A 19041-nucleotide genomic window follows, 5' to 3' on the forward strand; every position below is an offset into this window, starting at 1 on the left:
GAAAAAAAAAAAAAAAAGCAAGTTAAACCTTAAAGAAAATTAATAATATTTATGAATTATAATTATAATCGAAAAAATCAGCAGCCAACCAAATAAGTGCACTGGATAAACATACACTCTCGTATAATAGGTTGCAAACTATACGAGAGACGTAAGCTACACTAGGCTAACCACATGTGACGAGTTCCACCTCGTGACCGTTGACAAAAGGGTTTCGAACCTGAGTCGGTTGACAATGTACATACAAAATTAAAAAAAAAATCTAAAAAAACCCATGAATTAATTTTAGTAAATTATTAATGCATGAATTTTAAGGAAACCAAGACAAATGAGAACAAGAAGTAGAAAGAAACAAAGTCCCAAAGTTTAAGGTAATTGGAGTCCAAAGTAATATTTTGTATTGTAAGACAAGCTTGTCCTAATATTTTATTTATTTATTTAATTAATTATTTATTACACATATCAAGGATTTTATTTTATTCATTTGTACTTCTCTTGTCTACAATTTTATTAAAAGTATATACTTGGGTTTATTTGTTATATATTTTTCCAAGAAATATTTACTTTTAAAGAAGGAGATACTTTGCATGTGACACTGAGTAATAAATAACTAAATAAAATAAAATAAATTGTACGTGTAAATTAGAATGTTTAGTTCTGCACGCCATGGATTAATTATTCTTTAATTTCTATACTTTCATGCAAGAAAAAATATTATGTTTGAATTATAATGAACTATTATATCATCTAAAAAAAATTATTACTACTAATATAATATTATTAGTATTCATAATATTTATCACTAAAGTGATATTTAATTAAATATATACTCAATTCATTTGATCTATTCTAGAAAAAACAAAAATCAATACATACATAATACGTACACACACAAAAATGATACATACATTTTGTAGAAGAAGAGCACGTGAGGGATTTCTATAATCAAAGTCGCTTTTGATTAAAAAAAGCGATTATTACACACTACCTTCCAAAATAAACCGGGGACCACCACGTGGTCCCTTGTGACCCGCACGTTCAATACCCCTTATTCCTAGGCATTTTTTCTTTACTCAATTTTCTTTATCCTTTTCTTTTTAATTTGGTCAAAGACTCAAAGTTAATTTAAATCGATCAAAAATATATCATTCATTGGCTTAATTACTTATTCATTAATTATATCTTTTATTCGTGAGAATTAATGTTTGAAATAATCGGTAAATTACAGCCACCTTCCTGAGTTAAGGTCAAATTACGAAAAATTCCTCGTGATTGAGTAGTTACAACCACCCATCAGCTTTGAATTTTCTTATACGTTTATCCTTATGATGTCAAATTTAATTGAATCTTCTAGATTGTGTGGAATATTTTCCAGTTTGTACCTGTTTTACCCTATTCGAGCTCCACATTTTGAAACAAGAGAATCACTAGATGTATCGCTTGACTTGTAACAGATTGTGATGCATCAAAAACTGCATTTTTGCAACAAAAAAAAAAGTACAAACTAGAAAACATACACGGAATCAAGATTTTATGTTGAATTTGACTCTATATGGATGGACGTGTAAGAAGGTTCATAGTTGAGGGAGTAATTGTAAATATCCAAATATGAGGGTCTTTTCGTAATTTGACCATACTTAAGGGCAAAATTGGAAGAAGAGAAATAATTTATTTGATAAGTAATATAATGGAAATATTGTTTGATTACGCATTATTGTCAATGTTGTTTCATAAAGAATGCATTGAACTCAATTCATGCGAAGTACGTAAACTTTGCAGGTTATCTACTATGTACTGTTTGATTTAAGTGGACCAACGAGGTGGTGCAGTGCGTTTGATTCTATTACTTTAGTTAGTTCTAGCATTCTCATATGAAAGACATGTTGAACGGAATATTTTTATGCATTATGTTATAAATAAATATTATGTTGCTTCAGACCAAATGTTTTGTTTAACAACATATTTACTTATATTAGTTTTATATTTATTTTGAATTTTTTTTTTTTACGATTCTAAATTGTTCATGAAACACGTGGATTATTTCCACATTTTGTTTTTAACTTTCTTATTTTCTAACTAAATTTTAGTTATGGAATAAGTATTGCTTAGTGGGTTAAGTATAGTGCTTAGTGGGCTAGGTATAATACTTAGTGGGCTAAGTAGTGCTTAGTGGGTTAAATTGTGGATATTATCTTAACTACTAAACTAACCCACTAACCCATGTTCTTGAGTGCTCTTGTAGTTGGTTTTCTTGCAGATCATGGGCTGAAGAGTGGATGCTTGGAATGTCTATAAATACCGACTTCAAGACTCAAGGAAATTGATCGATTCCACGAAATAAAACACCGAGAGCTGAAAAGAATACATGAATATTTTAGTGTGTTTTTAGAATCGGTTGGTTGTACTCCTCATGAGTACAATCTTTACGTACTCCTCATGAGTACATTCTTTACGTACTCCTCATGAGTACATTCTTTGTAGTCTAGATTGTTTAGTATATGTTTTTGTTTCTAGACTTGGTTGTAAGAATGATCAAGATAGTGATTCATTCATAAGTTCTTTACGTACTCCTTACGAGTACATTATTTGAAATCTAGAATTTTTAATATTTCTCTTTTTGTTTCTAGATTTGAATGTAAGAATGATCATGAGAATGATTCATTCATAAGGAAGAAGTTTTCGTACATCTTCTGTTTGCATTCTTGGAATACTGTTTTAATATAATTTTTCCGTCATGTAAAGGGCAAGTTCACAAGTTTTTACTTGTGAACATTTTTTAGATCTGAGTATTGTCTTTTTATCTTTATATTTCCGCTGCATGTTTTCTCAAGTGTCATAACACTTAAGATAACATCTCTGTATTAAACGAATTCAGGACCATAAATTCTTTCAGTTCAATAGTAAATTTGTTCTCGAACATGATCACCGTGCATCGCACGGGTGAAATACTAGTAATTTATAAATTGTAAGAAGAGTAATTAATACTGGAATTATAAAGCTATCAACATTCAACCATTCTCCTAATTTTAAATATAAATCTTATAAAATTGGCCAAACCTTACATTGAAGATAAATCGAAATTAAATATTAAAAGAAAAAAAAAACGACGTCACTCGGGCTGAAAATTCAGTTAAGAGTTCAATCAAATTAGCTGATTCAAAATATCACTCCTTTTTTCCTCTTTATTGTCTTCAATTTCCTTTTTTATTACTAAAAATAGAATTCGTGGGGCCCAACAAACTTCTGCTTCCATGTGTGTTCTGAGTTGTTTTTTTTTACACTCGCTGGGTAATAATCGAGTACACAGGCACTAATGTGATTGTACCGTGTGGGCTCCACCGAAAACTAATCAACGGCTGATATTTGATGAAAGGACGGCTCGCATCAATCATGTATTTTTCTCAGGTTGATGAAAGATAAGAGAGTGATTGAATTGAACTACTACTTGAGGACAAGCAGTTTTCCACAACTGTTATTCCCTTTTTTTTCCTTTTTTAGCCCTCCTATTTTTTTTCATAATTAAAAATTAAATTATTTTCTTTTTTAAAAAATGTTTTTTAATTACTACTTTCAGTTTTAAAATAGTTGATAATACTTCATGGATGCATAATACTTTATTTTACAAATAAAATTCAAACAAAATATAATCATGAATTAGTAATTCGAAAAAAAAATATATTAAATTAGTAATTCAAAAGAATTATCTTTGAATAGAACATATAAGTAATCCAAAATATTGATATTTGATTCGAGATTGATCGTTAAATTCTCATTAGAGTTTGATATGGTATAATATGATATGGATGACATGATATGAAGAACTAGGTTTGAAATTTTTCTATCTTAGAATAAGTTCGGCACAAAATCGATTATGGAAAAAGAAATAGTAAAATATATCTAAGAAAAATAAGTTGCACAAACTTAATTCATGTTCAACTCGATCAAATCTCATCGAACCTCGACTTAATTTTCAATCAAACGAATCATAAATCCAACAAACAAGTCGACTCAATTCTTTTATACCTCTATTTCCGATCACTTTTTTCAGGACAAAGTCGCAACTCATAAAAGCTGTAAAATATACAATCCATTCATATTATATTAATGATTTCTTAATGCAGTTAATATATAAAATTTATTTCTATTAAAAAAAATTATTAATTTATTTATTACAAATTAACAATAATTCTTGATTATTATTTATATTTAAAATATAGCATAAAATTAATTAAAACAATAATAAAATGACAGCTATAGTAATTAATGTTGGTATGGTAGTTCTCCCCCACGGCCCGACCCATTGAGGTGATAGGGCCCACACGCGCGTGTCTCTTTGTGTGATGGTCACTCTCTTACCCACGTACACACACATCCCACACAGTTATGCTTGTCTATCAATATGCCAAATTTCCATCTCCCTCACTCGCTCTCACGCACGTGAGACCATTTTAATTTCCACATAAGTCTATTTTATGTAATAGTGTTTTTCTTCTTCTTTAAAATAAAGTAATCTTTTAGGAGAAAAATTAATTAAAATAAAGTAAATCAACGTGTTATTTAAATTTCATTTTTTAACTTCTATGTCAACAATGTATTTTTCTTTTTCCTTCTTTAATACTAAAGGAATTCGCAGTGAACTATTTACGCGTAAATTATACTAGAAATGTAAACTATTTTATGTATCAACTATTTGATGGATGTCGATTGAATCATTACTAACATTGGCTTTTTTCGAACATCTTCCCTGATTTCGGTTGTCCGAAAATTATTTCAGGGTTTGAGCCTCGGGAGATCCTCCGACGCTCAAATTAGTTTAGAGAAAACAGTTAAAGAAGAAAGTAAAAAGGATTGCATTGGTCTTGTGATTTAGTGTGTGCAGTAGCCTACATTGTGTATAAAATAAAGCGTACATTTTATGGTTATAACTTATAAGTCATACTTATTCTTGAGGGGCTTTGACCTTTTTGAGCCTATCAAGTATAATATTATTGGATCACAATCCACCAATAGACATCAAGCCCAAATATTTATACGAGCCCAATAGTTTGTCAAACTGAGCCCTATCACCATGTTTAACAAACTCGATATAAAAAAACATTGGCAAAAGCTTGGTTTGATTAGAAATTGAGCCGTGTTGGACAATATGTAATATAGCCGAATATAAATCGAGTTTGATCTTATTTATTATCGTATTTTTGTAATTATCATACGACCTTTTAGCTATCTATCTTGAATTGGGTATCGGATAAATTTATTTGACGTGCAATCATATTTATAGTTGAGATTTGAAGTAGTAATAGAAGTAGGGGGTGAAAATCAAACAAAACTACTCGATATTTAATTTAAGATCATTCACTAAAACTCCTTTGAGCTAGTTAAAATAACGAATCAATTTTGAACATATATTTTTGTTTGATAAAAATACATAATTCCGCTCAAACTCGAGTTCGATTAGATTTTTTCAACTTTTTTATAAACTATATAAAAGAAAAAACAACTTTAATCGGGTTCAATTCAAATTCATGTCGATTGAAGCCCATTTAAGCTCGACCCCATTGCTTAATTATTAAATCAAACTCAAACACAACTTTCAAAATTCGATAGGTATTTAAACAAATCTGAACAAGCATGCGTGCGAGCAGATATTCAATTCGTCTATACCATAATCAAACAAAAAGTTCGACTCGATTCAATTCATTTATACCAATATATGTGAAAGCCATTGAATACCTAAGCTCGTTAAGAATTTCTTCATTGTTAATTAAAAATAAATAATAATAATAAAGAATAAAAAATAAATAAATATATGGCATAGTACTAATTTGTACGTCAATTAGGACAGCCGTATTCCACATACTTCTCTTATCGAAATGACAGGTAACGGTTCAATAGATGCTTTAAATTCCAAGCCACTTGTAATGGAAGTAATTGAAATAAAATAATTATATTAAAAAAAAAATATTGTCATTAAATACTATAGTTAGGTATGAGATTTGTATAGTATGTATTAAAATTAAACAGTACTAAATAATTAAAAAAAAATGTAATTCTTCTACTGGGATCTGAGATATAAACGTGTATTTTGGGTCATTTTAGAAAATAATATGAACTAGAATAAGTGGATTGTTTAATATTATTAATTTTAAATTAATTAATTAATTTATGCAAGATAATTAAGGGGACAAACTAGGATTATTTTAATCATAGACTTGTGAAATGAAGAACAAAACCAGCTGTTTCTGCCGGAAGCTGTTTAATTAGGTGTGAGCACATTTAATTAGGTAGCTTTATTCATTTATTTATTTTTTTCCATTTTTATTTATTTATAATAAAAAATCAATTTTGGAATATCTAAAATTGAATTCATAAATCTTGGAAGTGTAAATCAAATATATATATATATATATATATTTATTTAATTTGATTTTGAACCTTGGAAACATGCCCCCATCAACACCCCCACCCCCCAGGAAATAAGTTGGTTCAAGAGATAGGGACAAATCTTGAATTATGAAAGTAAACAATATTTATTTAATTATTATTATTTATTATTTTATTTTAAATGCAAGTGGCTCAGACATTAATTAATTTTGTGCCTTGATGCATTGAAACTATGAGATGTAAGAGTTTATTTTATTCATGGTCCAACCTTGGAATTGAACACTAGGGTTTATATTAATTAAATAAATTAATTAATTTATATAGTTTCTTTTTTTTGTTTGGACTTTTTTTTATAAATATTTTGCTACATTCCATTCATGGCATCTCACAATAATTTAGGACATGATTTTTAGAACTTATAACAAGTTTATATGTAAAAGTAATTAGAATATTTAAATATATCACCATAGGATAAAAGAAAAGGACAAATTACGCCGCCCTTAAGTTAATGTTAAATTACGAAAGAATCTCTTATGTTGTTTGGGTAATTACAACCATCTCCTTCAACTATGCACTGTGTTACATGTCCATTCTTACGGTGTCAAATTTACCTACTGAATGAGGAGTTTTTTCTAAGAAAATACATAGTTGAGAGGTAACTGTTGTTACTCAAAGATGAGGGGTTTCTTTTATAATTTGATCTTTTCTGAGGGGGCGGCCGTAATTTTCGCAAAAGAAAATTTGGAGTTTCATGTTCTATCAATTTAAGGTAAAATGTGCCTTTTTTGGGTAATTGAGCATCCTTGCTTTGAGGAATGCATATTGCATAGTCTTCAAGCAAGAAACGCACGTGCACATGCGCATGTGTACACACACACACACTACACACATATTGAAGACACAAAAACACAAAATAAAAACCAAATGTAATTTTGAGGACCACTTAATCTTAAAAGTAGAGTTGATATAAAATATGATGACAAATTGTATTCCAAGAAATGAATACATAGTATCTTCCTAAAGTAAGATTTTCATTTTTACTAAAAAAAGAAAAATAATAATTCATAAATAAATAAATAAAGATTCTAGTTACAAAGGCATTAATGCCAATTATCCAATTTGTTGTGGTAGGAAAATGAATTTATATAAAAAAAATAATAATAAGGTTTTCATTTCAATTACTTCTCCTTTTAAAATTAATTGTCGCTCGACAGATATTCGTTATTTAATATTATCGGTCACTTTAGAATTTCAGTAAAATATTATATGAATTTTTTCGATTTTAAACAGATTAATACATCTCTGTCAAACATTAACTTTTCTTTATCACCTCATAATATATTTCTCCCTTAAATTCGATGATATTTTATATTTTTTTAATACGTAAGTAAGAAAAATTAAAAGACAAATATTTTCCAATAAATTGTATATCATTAGCATTCATTCAAAACAAAAATTGCACATATTTGACCTTTAAAAGATTGCTTGTATAATTCAAGTTCTAATGGCTCTCTACTTAAAATTCATAATTCATTGTATACAAATGATTATATCTATATTAAAGTTTTTGACTCGGTCAACGTTCCTAACAATTATTGGATTATGATACACCTAATTTTGTGAAAATAAAATTAAAACAATAATAATAATAATTATTATTATTATTATTATAAGAAGAAATACTAAAAAAATGGCTGGAAAATAGACAGTTGTCAAGCATGAATAAATAGGCCCTAATGAAGGATTTGATGTATGACCTCCAATGCATGTGTAAGTACATGTATTGACCATAATCACAATTTTTCAATATTTTAAAATTCAAAAGTAAACAATACGAAAAAAGGAATAAATAATAATAATAAAAATTTATGAAAAAAAGTAGAAAGAAAGATCCAAAAATACCATCCACTTAGTCAGTCACCATCACTATGAGGTCACACATCCCAATCTAAATTCAGACAACCCAAAAAAACAGAAGTTCAAACAAAAATTTAATAAAAATACAACAAACTCAAAACTTTATATGTACAATAATGTTACAAGTTAATTAAACGTATAATAATAATTAAAAAAAAAAAAAGAAAAAAAAAACAAGATTTTCTTGATTTAGTAACTAGTAAATACAACAAAACAACAATTTAAATATTCCTCAATCACAAATGCTTGCTCAATTCATTCCCTTCCTTTATACTCATCTCCACTCCTTCGTCAACCGCAATCGAGGACCCCGAATCGATACCGGGCCCCGCTTGAATCTCCTTAAACATCGCCATGACTTGAATCATAGTCGGCCTTTTCCACGGCCGGTCGTCCAAGCAAGCGCACGCGACTTTCAAGTGTTGCAAGAGCTCGATTTCTATAGTGGGGTCCGCTTTAATCAACTTCGGATCGAACACGTCACTTATTTTCATCCGAGCGTGACTCTTCACCCACCCCACGAGGTTATTGTCGCCGAAATCGGGCGAGTCGGTCGGTTGACGACCGGTGAGTAACTCTAGCAAAACCACCCCGTAGCTATAGACATCCCCTTTAGTCGAGCATCGGAAGCTTTGGTAATACTCCGGTGGTACGTACCCCGGAGTACCGGCCAACGTGCTCACACTCAAGTGCGTGTCCATCGCGCTCATATGCCTCGCCATTCCGAAATCCGAAACCCTAGCCTCCAAATTCTCGTCGAGCAAAACATTGCTCGATTTCATGTCGCGATGGATAATATGCGGAATGCAATTATGGTGGAGGAAAGCCAATCCACGCGCCGCTCCGATTGCGATTTTCCGCCTCGCGAACCAATTTAATTCGATCCCGATTTTTTTCCTATCGTGTAGAACATCTTCTAGACTTCCGTACTTCATGTACTCGTAGACCAATAGCCGTTCTTCACCGACTCTACAATAGCCCAATAAGGGAACTAGATTTCGGTGCTTGATTTTTCCAATTGTGTCCATTTCGGCCACGAATTCACGGTCCCCTTGGCCGCTGACGTGGATCAACTTCTTGATTGCGACGACACTCCCGTCTTTTAGCTCCGCCTTGTACACATCACCGAACCCACCGGACCCCACGAGACTGTCGTCGTGGAAGCCATTGGTTGCTTCTAGAAGGTCCGCGAATGTGAGCTTCCTCAATGGCTTTTCGAACGTAGAGAGGTTAATGCTCAACGCATCTCTAGCACTAAGCTTCCAATTGCTTTGTGCCGTGGCAGAATTCGAGTGGTTCTCCATATAAGCCTCGAGAGCCGCCTCCTTCTTCTTCTTCCTCTTCTTCGTCTCAACGAACACGATAATCAAACCGAATATACAAAAGAACGAGAATAGCAACCCCATCGCCACGCTTCCAGCGAGTGAAGCCTGTCTCCGATTGGACCTCGGGTGGGGGCCACCACCCCCCGGCGCCCCCAAACCAGGCACACACTTTGGCAAAGGGTACCCGCAAAGCCCACTATTATTCGCGAATCGATAATCGGGAAAGGTATCGAACGGGGCCGATTCGGGTATTACTCCCGAGAGATTGTTGTTCGACAAGTCGATATCTCCGAGTAAAGTAAGACCGGTCAACGACTGCGGAATCGTACCGTTCAACCTATTGTATGACAAATCAAGAATCGCCACGCTCTTCAACCCACCAAGCTCTTGAGGAATGGGGCCCGATAAATCATTATGCCCCATATTGAGTATCGACAAGTAGAACATCGCACCGAGCTCCTTCGGAATTCCACCCTCCAATTTATTGTACGAGAGATCGAGAAAAATCATCGAACCGTTATGGTTGAAAGTAGGCTGGGTGATTCCCCTGTACACCCTCGTGAAATTACAAGGATGCCTAGTCGAGATTCTGTTCAGCTGCTCCTGCCTAATGCCGCCAAACTCGAGCAAATTCCCCGCCCCGTGGCATTGTTGACTCCCGTCGTTCTTGATGTACACGTAGCTTTTTCCGGTGAGTAATCCGACGGCGATGTTGCCGGATTGTTTGAAAAGGGGCGGCGGGATTGTGCCGGATAACGAATTCGTGTTGAGATCCAACCAAATCAAGCTCCGGCAATCACCCAACTCCGGTGGGATCGTGCCCGATAAAGAATTGTTACCGAGTTTTAATATGGCTAGATTCGACAGTTGACCCAACGAAGACGGTATCTCTCCGGTCAACTGATTGTTCGAGAGCGAAATCCAATTCAAATTCGAGCAGTTGCTCAGGCTGGCCGGTATTGAACCCGACAAGTCGTTGAAATCAAGAATCAAATTCTCCAAGCTCCGCAAATGCATGAACTCTTCCGGGATTTCGCCGTGGAGCTGATTCAGCCACATGATTACGTCTCGTAATTCCGACAAGGAGCCCAAACTCGACGGGATTGTACCGGACAAGTAATTGAAGCTCAGATCAAGCGACACCAATTTCGAGCAGTTGCTCAGGCTTTGAGGGATTGTACCTGTGAACATGTTGTTCTGAAGGTACAACACTTTGAAGCTGTTTCGAGGATCTTGGCACAACCCGGAAGGGATGAACCCGGAAATATTATTCGAACTCAAATCCAGGGTTTCCAAGTTTACTAATTCCGACAAGGAATCGGAAAGCCCGCCGACGAAGTTGTTGAAAGAAAATATTAAAATCCTCAAACGGGTTAGTTTCAAGAGTACCGTCTCGACGGGCAACTCACCGGAGAAATTGTTGCCGGAGATGTCGAGGAGCTCGAGGCTTGAGCAGGCGGAGAGGGTTTCCGGTACGGCGCCGGTGAGGTTGTTCGACGAGAGGTCGATCTCGATTAGGGTTTTGCATAAATCGGAGAGATTTGGTGGGAGCGTGCCCTGGAAATGGTTTTCTTGGAGGTATAGATACTGTATGCTGCCGGCGGTGAGCTTGGGAAATTCGCCGGTGAGCTGATTTCCGGTGAGGTTGAGGTAACTGAGATTCGCGCACGTGGAGAGTGAGGCGCCGACTTCGCCGGAGAATTTGTTGGAAGATAAGTCCAGGTGTCGCAAGGTGGAGCAGCCGCCGAAAGTGGGGAAATTCGTGGAGAAGTTGTTCGCGGAAAGATCCAAATGCTCCAAATTCTTGAAATTGAACTCCGGCAGAGCTCCGGCGACTTTGTTTCCCTTTAACGACAGAAACTGCAGCCCGGCGAAAGAACTGGACAGAAGCCAGGATACAACGTTGTCGCCGGAGATGTTGTTGTAAGAGAGATCGAGAACGTTCAACGACGGCAGACCGCCGCCGCCTGCGGCGGCGGCGACGGCGGCGGAAGGGTCCAACGAATTCTTGGAGAGATTGAGAGAGACGAGACCGGAGCAAATTTTAAGGTTCGAGATGTCGGTAATCGGCCCTGTAATGGAGTTTTCAGACAGATCTAACGAATTTAAGGAGCTGGTGCAGGAGAATCTCGAACCGGGAGGTATTGAACCGGAGATGTTGGCGTTTTTCAGTACAAGGGACTCCAAGTTCTGGAGAGAGAGGAGAGATTCCGCCACCGCCGCCACGTCGGTGTCGAGGTGGTAGCCGGAGAGATCAACGGTGGCGACTCTGGAGTTTCTGCACGAGACGCCGCGGAAATTGCAGGGGGAGATTGTTGTCTGCCACGTGGGGATTTGTTCCGGGTTGGGGAGCGAGTTCTTGAAGGAGATGAGCTGCTGCGAGTCTCCGACGAGTCCATTTCCGCCGCCGGCGGCGGTGGCGGTGGATGCCACAGAGAAGAAGAAGAAGAAAAGGAAGATTACATAGATGCTGAGGTGGAGATTATTATAATAATATAGAAATAAAAACTTGGCTAATTTCATCTTTAATTTTTCCAAAGATTGGATTTTTATGGTTTGATTTTTCTTTTTCTTTCTCTCTAGCAGTTCAGCTGCGGCTTCGCTTCTTCCATTTTCAGACAGAGAGAGAGAGATGAGAGAGAGAGAGATGAGAGAGAGAGAGTGGGGGTGAAAAAACTGAAAGGGGGGTCAAAAGTCGAAGTGAGGAAGGTAATATTAATATATATACTGAATTAATTAATTAATTATTAAATCAGTAATATTATTTCTTGAGGATGATGATGGGGGTGGGGGGGTGGGGGGTGGGAGGGTATACAGCTGTTCACATGGCATGTGACACATATTTCAATCTCTTCTTCTTTCTTTCTCTCTCTATACGTATAGTTTCTCTCTCTAGATGTGATGGTCATAATAGTGTTTCTCTCTCTAGAATTTTTTCAATATTTAATTATTATTATATTATTATTATTACAAAAACAATGTGTTTGTCTCTCTAGGTTTCCGCGTACGTGTGATTAAGAATAGATGGAAGTGTCCATTTTAAATTGGAGATTCCCATTGCTTTTATTAATTACTATTGTCTTCATTCATGATTCATCATCTTTAAAGAATGATTAAGCTTTAATTACTATTTGCCCCTCTACTTTTTGTTTTTTATTCCACTAATATACTAATTAAGATTCTAATCGCCCTCTTCTACTTTGTCGAGAAGAGTAACACAACGTCTAATGATTCGAGATCGATTTTTTTTTTAATAACAATTTCTAAGTTTAATTCGCTATACAAAATACATAATTTATTCAGTGAACTTGTGTGGCAACAAAGTTCATTTATTTAAAACAAATTGTAATCATAAAATCACTTGCTTTATGGTTTATTTATTTATTTTTATTATTGTTTTATATCGTATAAATGTTACTTTTTCCGTCCCATAGTTTCTGTCGCATTTGAGAATTTTTTTTATTTAATATTTCTGTCACTTTGAATTTTCAATATTGCATTAATTATATAATTTTTAATTTATACCCTTATTAACTCTTTTCAACACTATTTTTCTGAATATATTTCTCTCTAAAAACACACATTTTCCTAAAATCCAGACACATTCAATAAATTTATTAATTCTTGTGCAAAACTAAAAACGACAACTAAAATTGAACAGATGATTACTATTTAGTGAAAACAAAAATTGATCTACTATAATCAATTCCTATTATCACATATTTTTTACCCAAAAAACAAAATTCAATATTTTTAACCATTTAAAACAACATTTTTTTAACTTTTTATACATTTTGTCAGCATACAATTAAATATTTATTGCCATATAAAACATTTTCTTAAAATAAACAAACTCATGAATAAATTCTCTTGATTTCGTCATATTGAGATAAAGATGCAATTGATAGTTATTTTGACTAGTTACACATTTTCCACAAAACAAAGCGCAATAATTTTCAATGACACCTATGATTTTTTGTCCTCATATGCATCATAATAATTAGTAACCATCTATTTAATTATTGAAAAAAGAATGACAAAATTTAAATTAATATATCCAAATATAAAACAAGGGTAAATTACAAACACCCCCTGAGGTATGGTCAAATTACAAAAACACCCCTCTTGTTTGGATAATTACAACCACCCCCTCAACTCCTCAAATTTAGTGGAAGCTTCGAGATTATATGGAATATTATCACTTTTGTACCCGTTTTATCCTATTCGAACTCTACATTATGAAGCAAGATGATCATAATATGTGTTTTTTAGCTTGTATATATCAGTTTGTGGTGCATCGGAAACAGTATTTTTACACAAAATGAGTACAAACTAGAGCACATTTCACGGAATCTAGATGATTATGTTGAATTTGGCACCATAAAGGTGGAGGTGTAAGAAAAAATCATAGTTGAGGGGGTAGATGTAATTATCCAAACAAGAGGGGGATTTTTGTAATTTGACCATACCTCAGGGGGTGTTTGTAATTTACCCTATAAAACAATAATGTAAGATTATGTAATGAGTAATGAACTAGAGTTAAGCTACTTCTTAACTATATATATGACAAGATTTAGAGGCTATAAACCTAAAAAAGCTTATTAGTGTATTTTTACTATATAAAATGTTAAAAAGATTATCTAGAATCTTTAATTTCTAGATTGATATCATACTATACATTAACCTAGGTTTTGCTAGTTATGCTACAACAATCAAATCCATTGTCCATATTCAAGTAGTAAAAGAATATATATATATATATATATATATATATATATATATATATATATATATATATATATATATATATATATATATATGAAAGTGGCTTTTTCCCATCTCAATTTGACCTATGATTTTAGACTTTGATTTTAACAAATAAAAAATAAAATGGCACTAATTGTCCCTATAGTAGAAGACAATTTGCCCATGTCCCGTAATTAACCATATGCAATTTGAATAATCGGGTTAGAGGTGAAAATTGAAGTGAAAAATTCGATCTTTATTAGTTGCAGTTCAAAAATTTCCGACCTTGGAACATTATTCAACATTGTGAAAATTCTGATTTCCTATTTCCAAATTTTATTGTAACGAAATTGGACTATATATAAATTTTACGTCCGAACGATTTTAGCTGAAAAAATAATTTAAATATATTGACTTTTGTTCTCCAGGAATTACACTTGTAATATCAATAATATTATTTAATATTTCATGGAAATAATAAAAAAAAAAAAAGAATATTTGAAGTATGCCGATTCTGATTTAAAAGGAAAAAAAAAAAATTGGAACAAATTTATTCATTCGAATTTTGATTTCAATTTTTTTTTAAAGAAGTGGCAATTAGTTTTTAATTTTCGATAAGTAATCTTATATTAGGCTCCGGTTCGTCCGATTTACACTGGATCGATTTTTAATACTATGAATATTTTTAACATAATTAAAAAAAAAAAAAAAAAAAAAAAAAAGAGGTGAATACACGCGCCAGTATTCATCTACGCTTGAATAATAATATGGTACTTCAAATGTAGGCCCCACGATTAGACAATATCTACCGTTTTTGACGTTAATGCACAAGATTCAACAGTTATTTCACTGTTCATATTTACCAAATATATATGTGGTTGTCTACTACCAATATCTAGCAGTAAATCCTGCATAATTTTCTACGAAATTACCAAAATGTACACCGTTAAAAGTTTAATTTTATTTTAAAGGGTAAATTCTATTTTCCCCCCTTTACTTTGACTTGATATCACTTTGCCCCCTTCTACTCTCGACTGCATCGATTTGTCTCCTGCACTTGAAAATTAGAGACAATTTTTCAAGTGCAGAGGGGCAAATCGATGCAATCGAGACTAAAAGGGGGATAAAATGATATCGAGCCAAAGTATAAGGGAGAAAGTGAAATTTACCCTTTTTTTAAATATATAATGTACAAATCGAATCAATTTTTAAATATATTCAAATGCCATATGTTTTAAGTTATTTTTTTATTTAAAAAACACAACGGAATAATCACGACAACCATATCCTTTGTGACGTACACGTAAACGAGGCAATAGAAGTTGATTTACATTTGTCCAATAGACGTCGATTATATATATACATTTCGTAAATGTTGATTGGTCACGACTCACGAACGTCCTACATATTTATTGGTCAGCGGTTTTTGCGCGGCCAATGTTCGTAAAACTTTTACGAATAAAAATTCCAACTTTCATCTTTCATTATATCTTTTAACATATATGGTATCATTTAATTTGCTTAATTTGCATTTAATCATAATTAAAACAATATTCTGATTGTCACAAAAATGTGGGATTTCTTTTCTCTTCTTATTCCATTTTATTTTATTTATTTATTTCTCTTTTTATTTAAGAGGGTAAAATGGTAAATAAACTTAAAAGGGCACTCACTATATATGAAGTGAAGTAAATGTGATTGTGCTGTGCAAAATGAAGTGGGGACACAATTGCCATTTCACGTACGATCTTTGTCGCGGTGCGGTAAGCCATTGGAAAGGCTTCGCACGTGCGACCGTGCATGGTGCTGTCATTTTCCACATGATGCCCTTTTAGTTTTTTTTTTCTTTTTGTAAATTTTAATTTTTTCTATGGTAAAATAATTTTATACATTGAATTGATTTTTTGTTGCAACTATATATTTTACTTATAAATTTAACTAAAAACAAAATTATTATTGATTTTTCAACCGGATAAATAATTATTGTTTATTCAAAACCAACCAATTATTTGATAATATTTGTATTTTTTTTTAATTTACTCGAGTACTACTTTTCATGACATGACTATCAAATATTATCTTAAATTATGCTAAAGGGCCCCACATAAATGATAAATCATCAAGTTTCAAAATTTTCCCAAACTCTTATAACTTTCTCACATTTATTTTGAATTATTAGGCACTGAAAATGTTAAAAGGGCAAGAAGTTTATACCTTTTTATTACAGAAAAAAAAAAGAAAAAACTATTTTCTTGAACAAGTTTTCTTCTTTTTTATTAAAAAGAAGTTATAAGGAAAGGAAGTGATGATGATATTTGATTCCCCACATTCTTAAAATAGCATGATTGTGTAATATGTATGACAATTTCAATCTATCTAGATAATTTGATAAGTCAGTGATTTTTTTCCCCGTGTTTCAGAATACAGTTAACTAACATGTTAACTAATCGATTTCGATAATTAGATCGGGTTTCACCGGTTGTTCTTCTTCTGCAGTAAATTGACGTGACATGAGCATAAAAGGGGTTTAAGAATCAGTTTTTCTTTTTATAAGGGCTAAAATCACTTATTTTGTCGTTTTCTAACCACATATAGTAGGGTGGATCTCGAAATATATGAAAAATGTCCCCCCCCAAGCCGTAGACACGACCTTCATCGAATATGGTTTTCCGTAGAATTCGATTTGTATCTATGAGATCGAGTATGGAATTTTGTTAAGATTACAAATTATATTTGAGCGAGAGGGTACAATTTCTAAATCGAGCGAGAATTATATGCAAATAAATTACACTTTAAATTCGACGGATTTCATAAATTCTCTGATGAAACGGGTTCAAATTTTACAATATCGTTCAAACGAAGTTCGTAATCGCGAACGTGTTACATAAAGCTAAGCAAACTTGCCACTTTTCTTTAAATTAATTACTATTAACACTCATTAACATGCATAAATAAGTAATTATTAAAAGAGGGATTTTAATAATAAGAGATAGAAAGATGGTGGGGGCAACTAATTTTTGTCCTAGATGAAATATTTTGATAATTGATCCCAAAGATTAGGGAAAGTGTTAGGAAGATGGTGGACAATGAGGGGAGAAAGTGGAAATAATAAATAAATGGAGATGTATTATTAAATTTTGATTAAGATAATAACTTAATTAAAAATAATAATGATGATTAGATAATGAGTGAGCCCATGTAATTAAACTAGGCCTTTTATGTTGGTTAAAGATGGAATTTGTGGGCCAATTTTCTCTTTGGCCTTTCTCTCTTTAGCCAATAGCCCAGAGTACAAAACAAAGATGAAAAAAAAAATTAAAAGTCAACGCCAAAAGAGATGAAATGATTTGACCCACAAAATTATTTTTAACAAAAAATTCGTGAAAAGAAAATTAAATATGAATAATTATATTGTTTTACTAAAATCCCAAAATAATAATATAAAATGTTTAATAACACAACCACATTATATGATTATATATTAGTTCCATAAATGTATTCCATTTATTACATAGTATCTGTTACTTTTGAGAAATTTTTGTATTCGATATTAATGATTACATAATTATCTGTCACTCTTAATGACCAATTGAAGCTGAAATTCACACACTACGGCTGTCAGTACTCGATTCTAAATTCTATACCGACGTGTCACACCAAAACCAATCGACCTATACAACCGTTAAAACTATACCCATGCGGGCTATGTACCATAACTTGTGTTGATTGGATTGTGCCCCTATTGTGAAGTTACATTACATGCCACTGCAACATCATAATCAATGCATGTACATTCTCCATTTGAACCATATGACATAGTCTATATTAATAACAACTACTATAGATACGATAGTAATTAATTTAGCAAACAATATTGGAGAAACATTAATAAACAACGAGATATTTTTCATTTCATGTCATATAAAATTTAATGTACAAATAGTGGAAATTAATTCCAAATGTTGAGAAAGATATAGAAGCCATCACTTATATACATACATGTGTATGTACATAGTTACATACATTTATCGTTTTATAATATATATTATCAGGTTCATGCACATTTCTTCGTGTACAAATTAAGACAAAGACAAGACTGCACACCTGAGTTAATTTCTATTACAACTGTATTATTATTACCTAACTTTTTGATTTGATACCAACTTAATTAATGTGATGACCATTTGAACACATCCACTTAAACTTTACCAACCGCACGTGCATGAAATTTTGATTCTCAATCGAGTTCACATAAACATAAGATATTTAATCTCGAATGGTAAATTTTACGAGTGATTTCTGCAGTTCGTCGATCTTCTAAAGATATCTTAGTAATTTCAGACATACAAGTAAAATGGATCTGCAATTATTATTTTTTTCTATAATTTTTTTTAAATATAAGTTTTTGGCTTTCTAACTTTGCGAAGCATCCCTAAACCTTCTCATCAAGCTCGTTTGTCTTGACTAATTCTACTTGAGTTTGTTGTTAGACATAGTTGGAACCTGCTCTTTGCCACCTGACCGAGATGAGGCATGACCGTACCAAACCATTCCAACAAAAGATTACATTTGTGAATTGGAAAGGAAGGATAAAATTTTAAAAAGATCAAAGAAAATATTGAATCGAATAAGCAAATAATTAGACCGACTCATTCGACAAGAACGCATAGAA

General features: G+C 32.7%; 1 protein-coding gene across 1 annotated transcript; it reads right to left on the reverse strand.

The window, feature by feature from the left end:
• Nucleotides 1-8359: 8359 nt before the first annotated feature.
• Nucleotides 8360-12315, reverse strand: LOC105964989 (brassinosteroid LRR receptor kinase). The gene has a single exon (XM_088822548.1). The coding sequence runs from the start codon at nt 12144-12146 to the stop codon at nt 8535-8537; it is 3612 nt and encodes a 1203-aa protein (XP_088678674.1). The 5' UTR covers nt 12147-12315; the 3' UTR covers nt 8360-8534.
• Nucleotides 12316-19041: the final 6726 nt, after the last annotated feature.

The sequence above is a fragment of the Erythranthe guttata genome, chromosome 8, assembly GCF_056151865.1.
Source record: "Erythranthe guttata isolate IM_541 chromosome 8, IM_541, whole genome shotgun sequence".
NCBI classification, from domain to species: domain Eukaryota; kingdom Viridiplantae; phylum Streptophyta; class Magnoliopsida; order Lamiales; family Phrymaceae; genus Erythranthe; species Erythranthe guttata.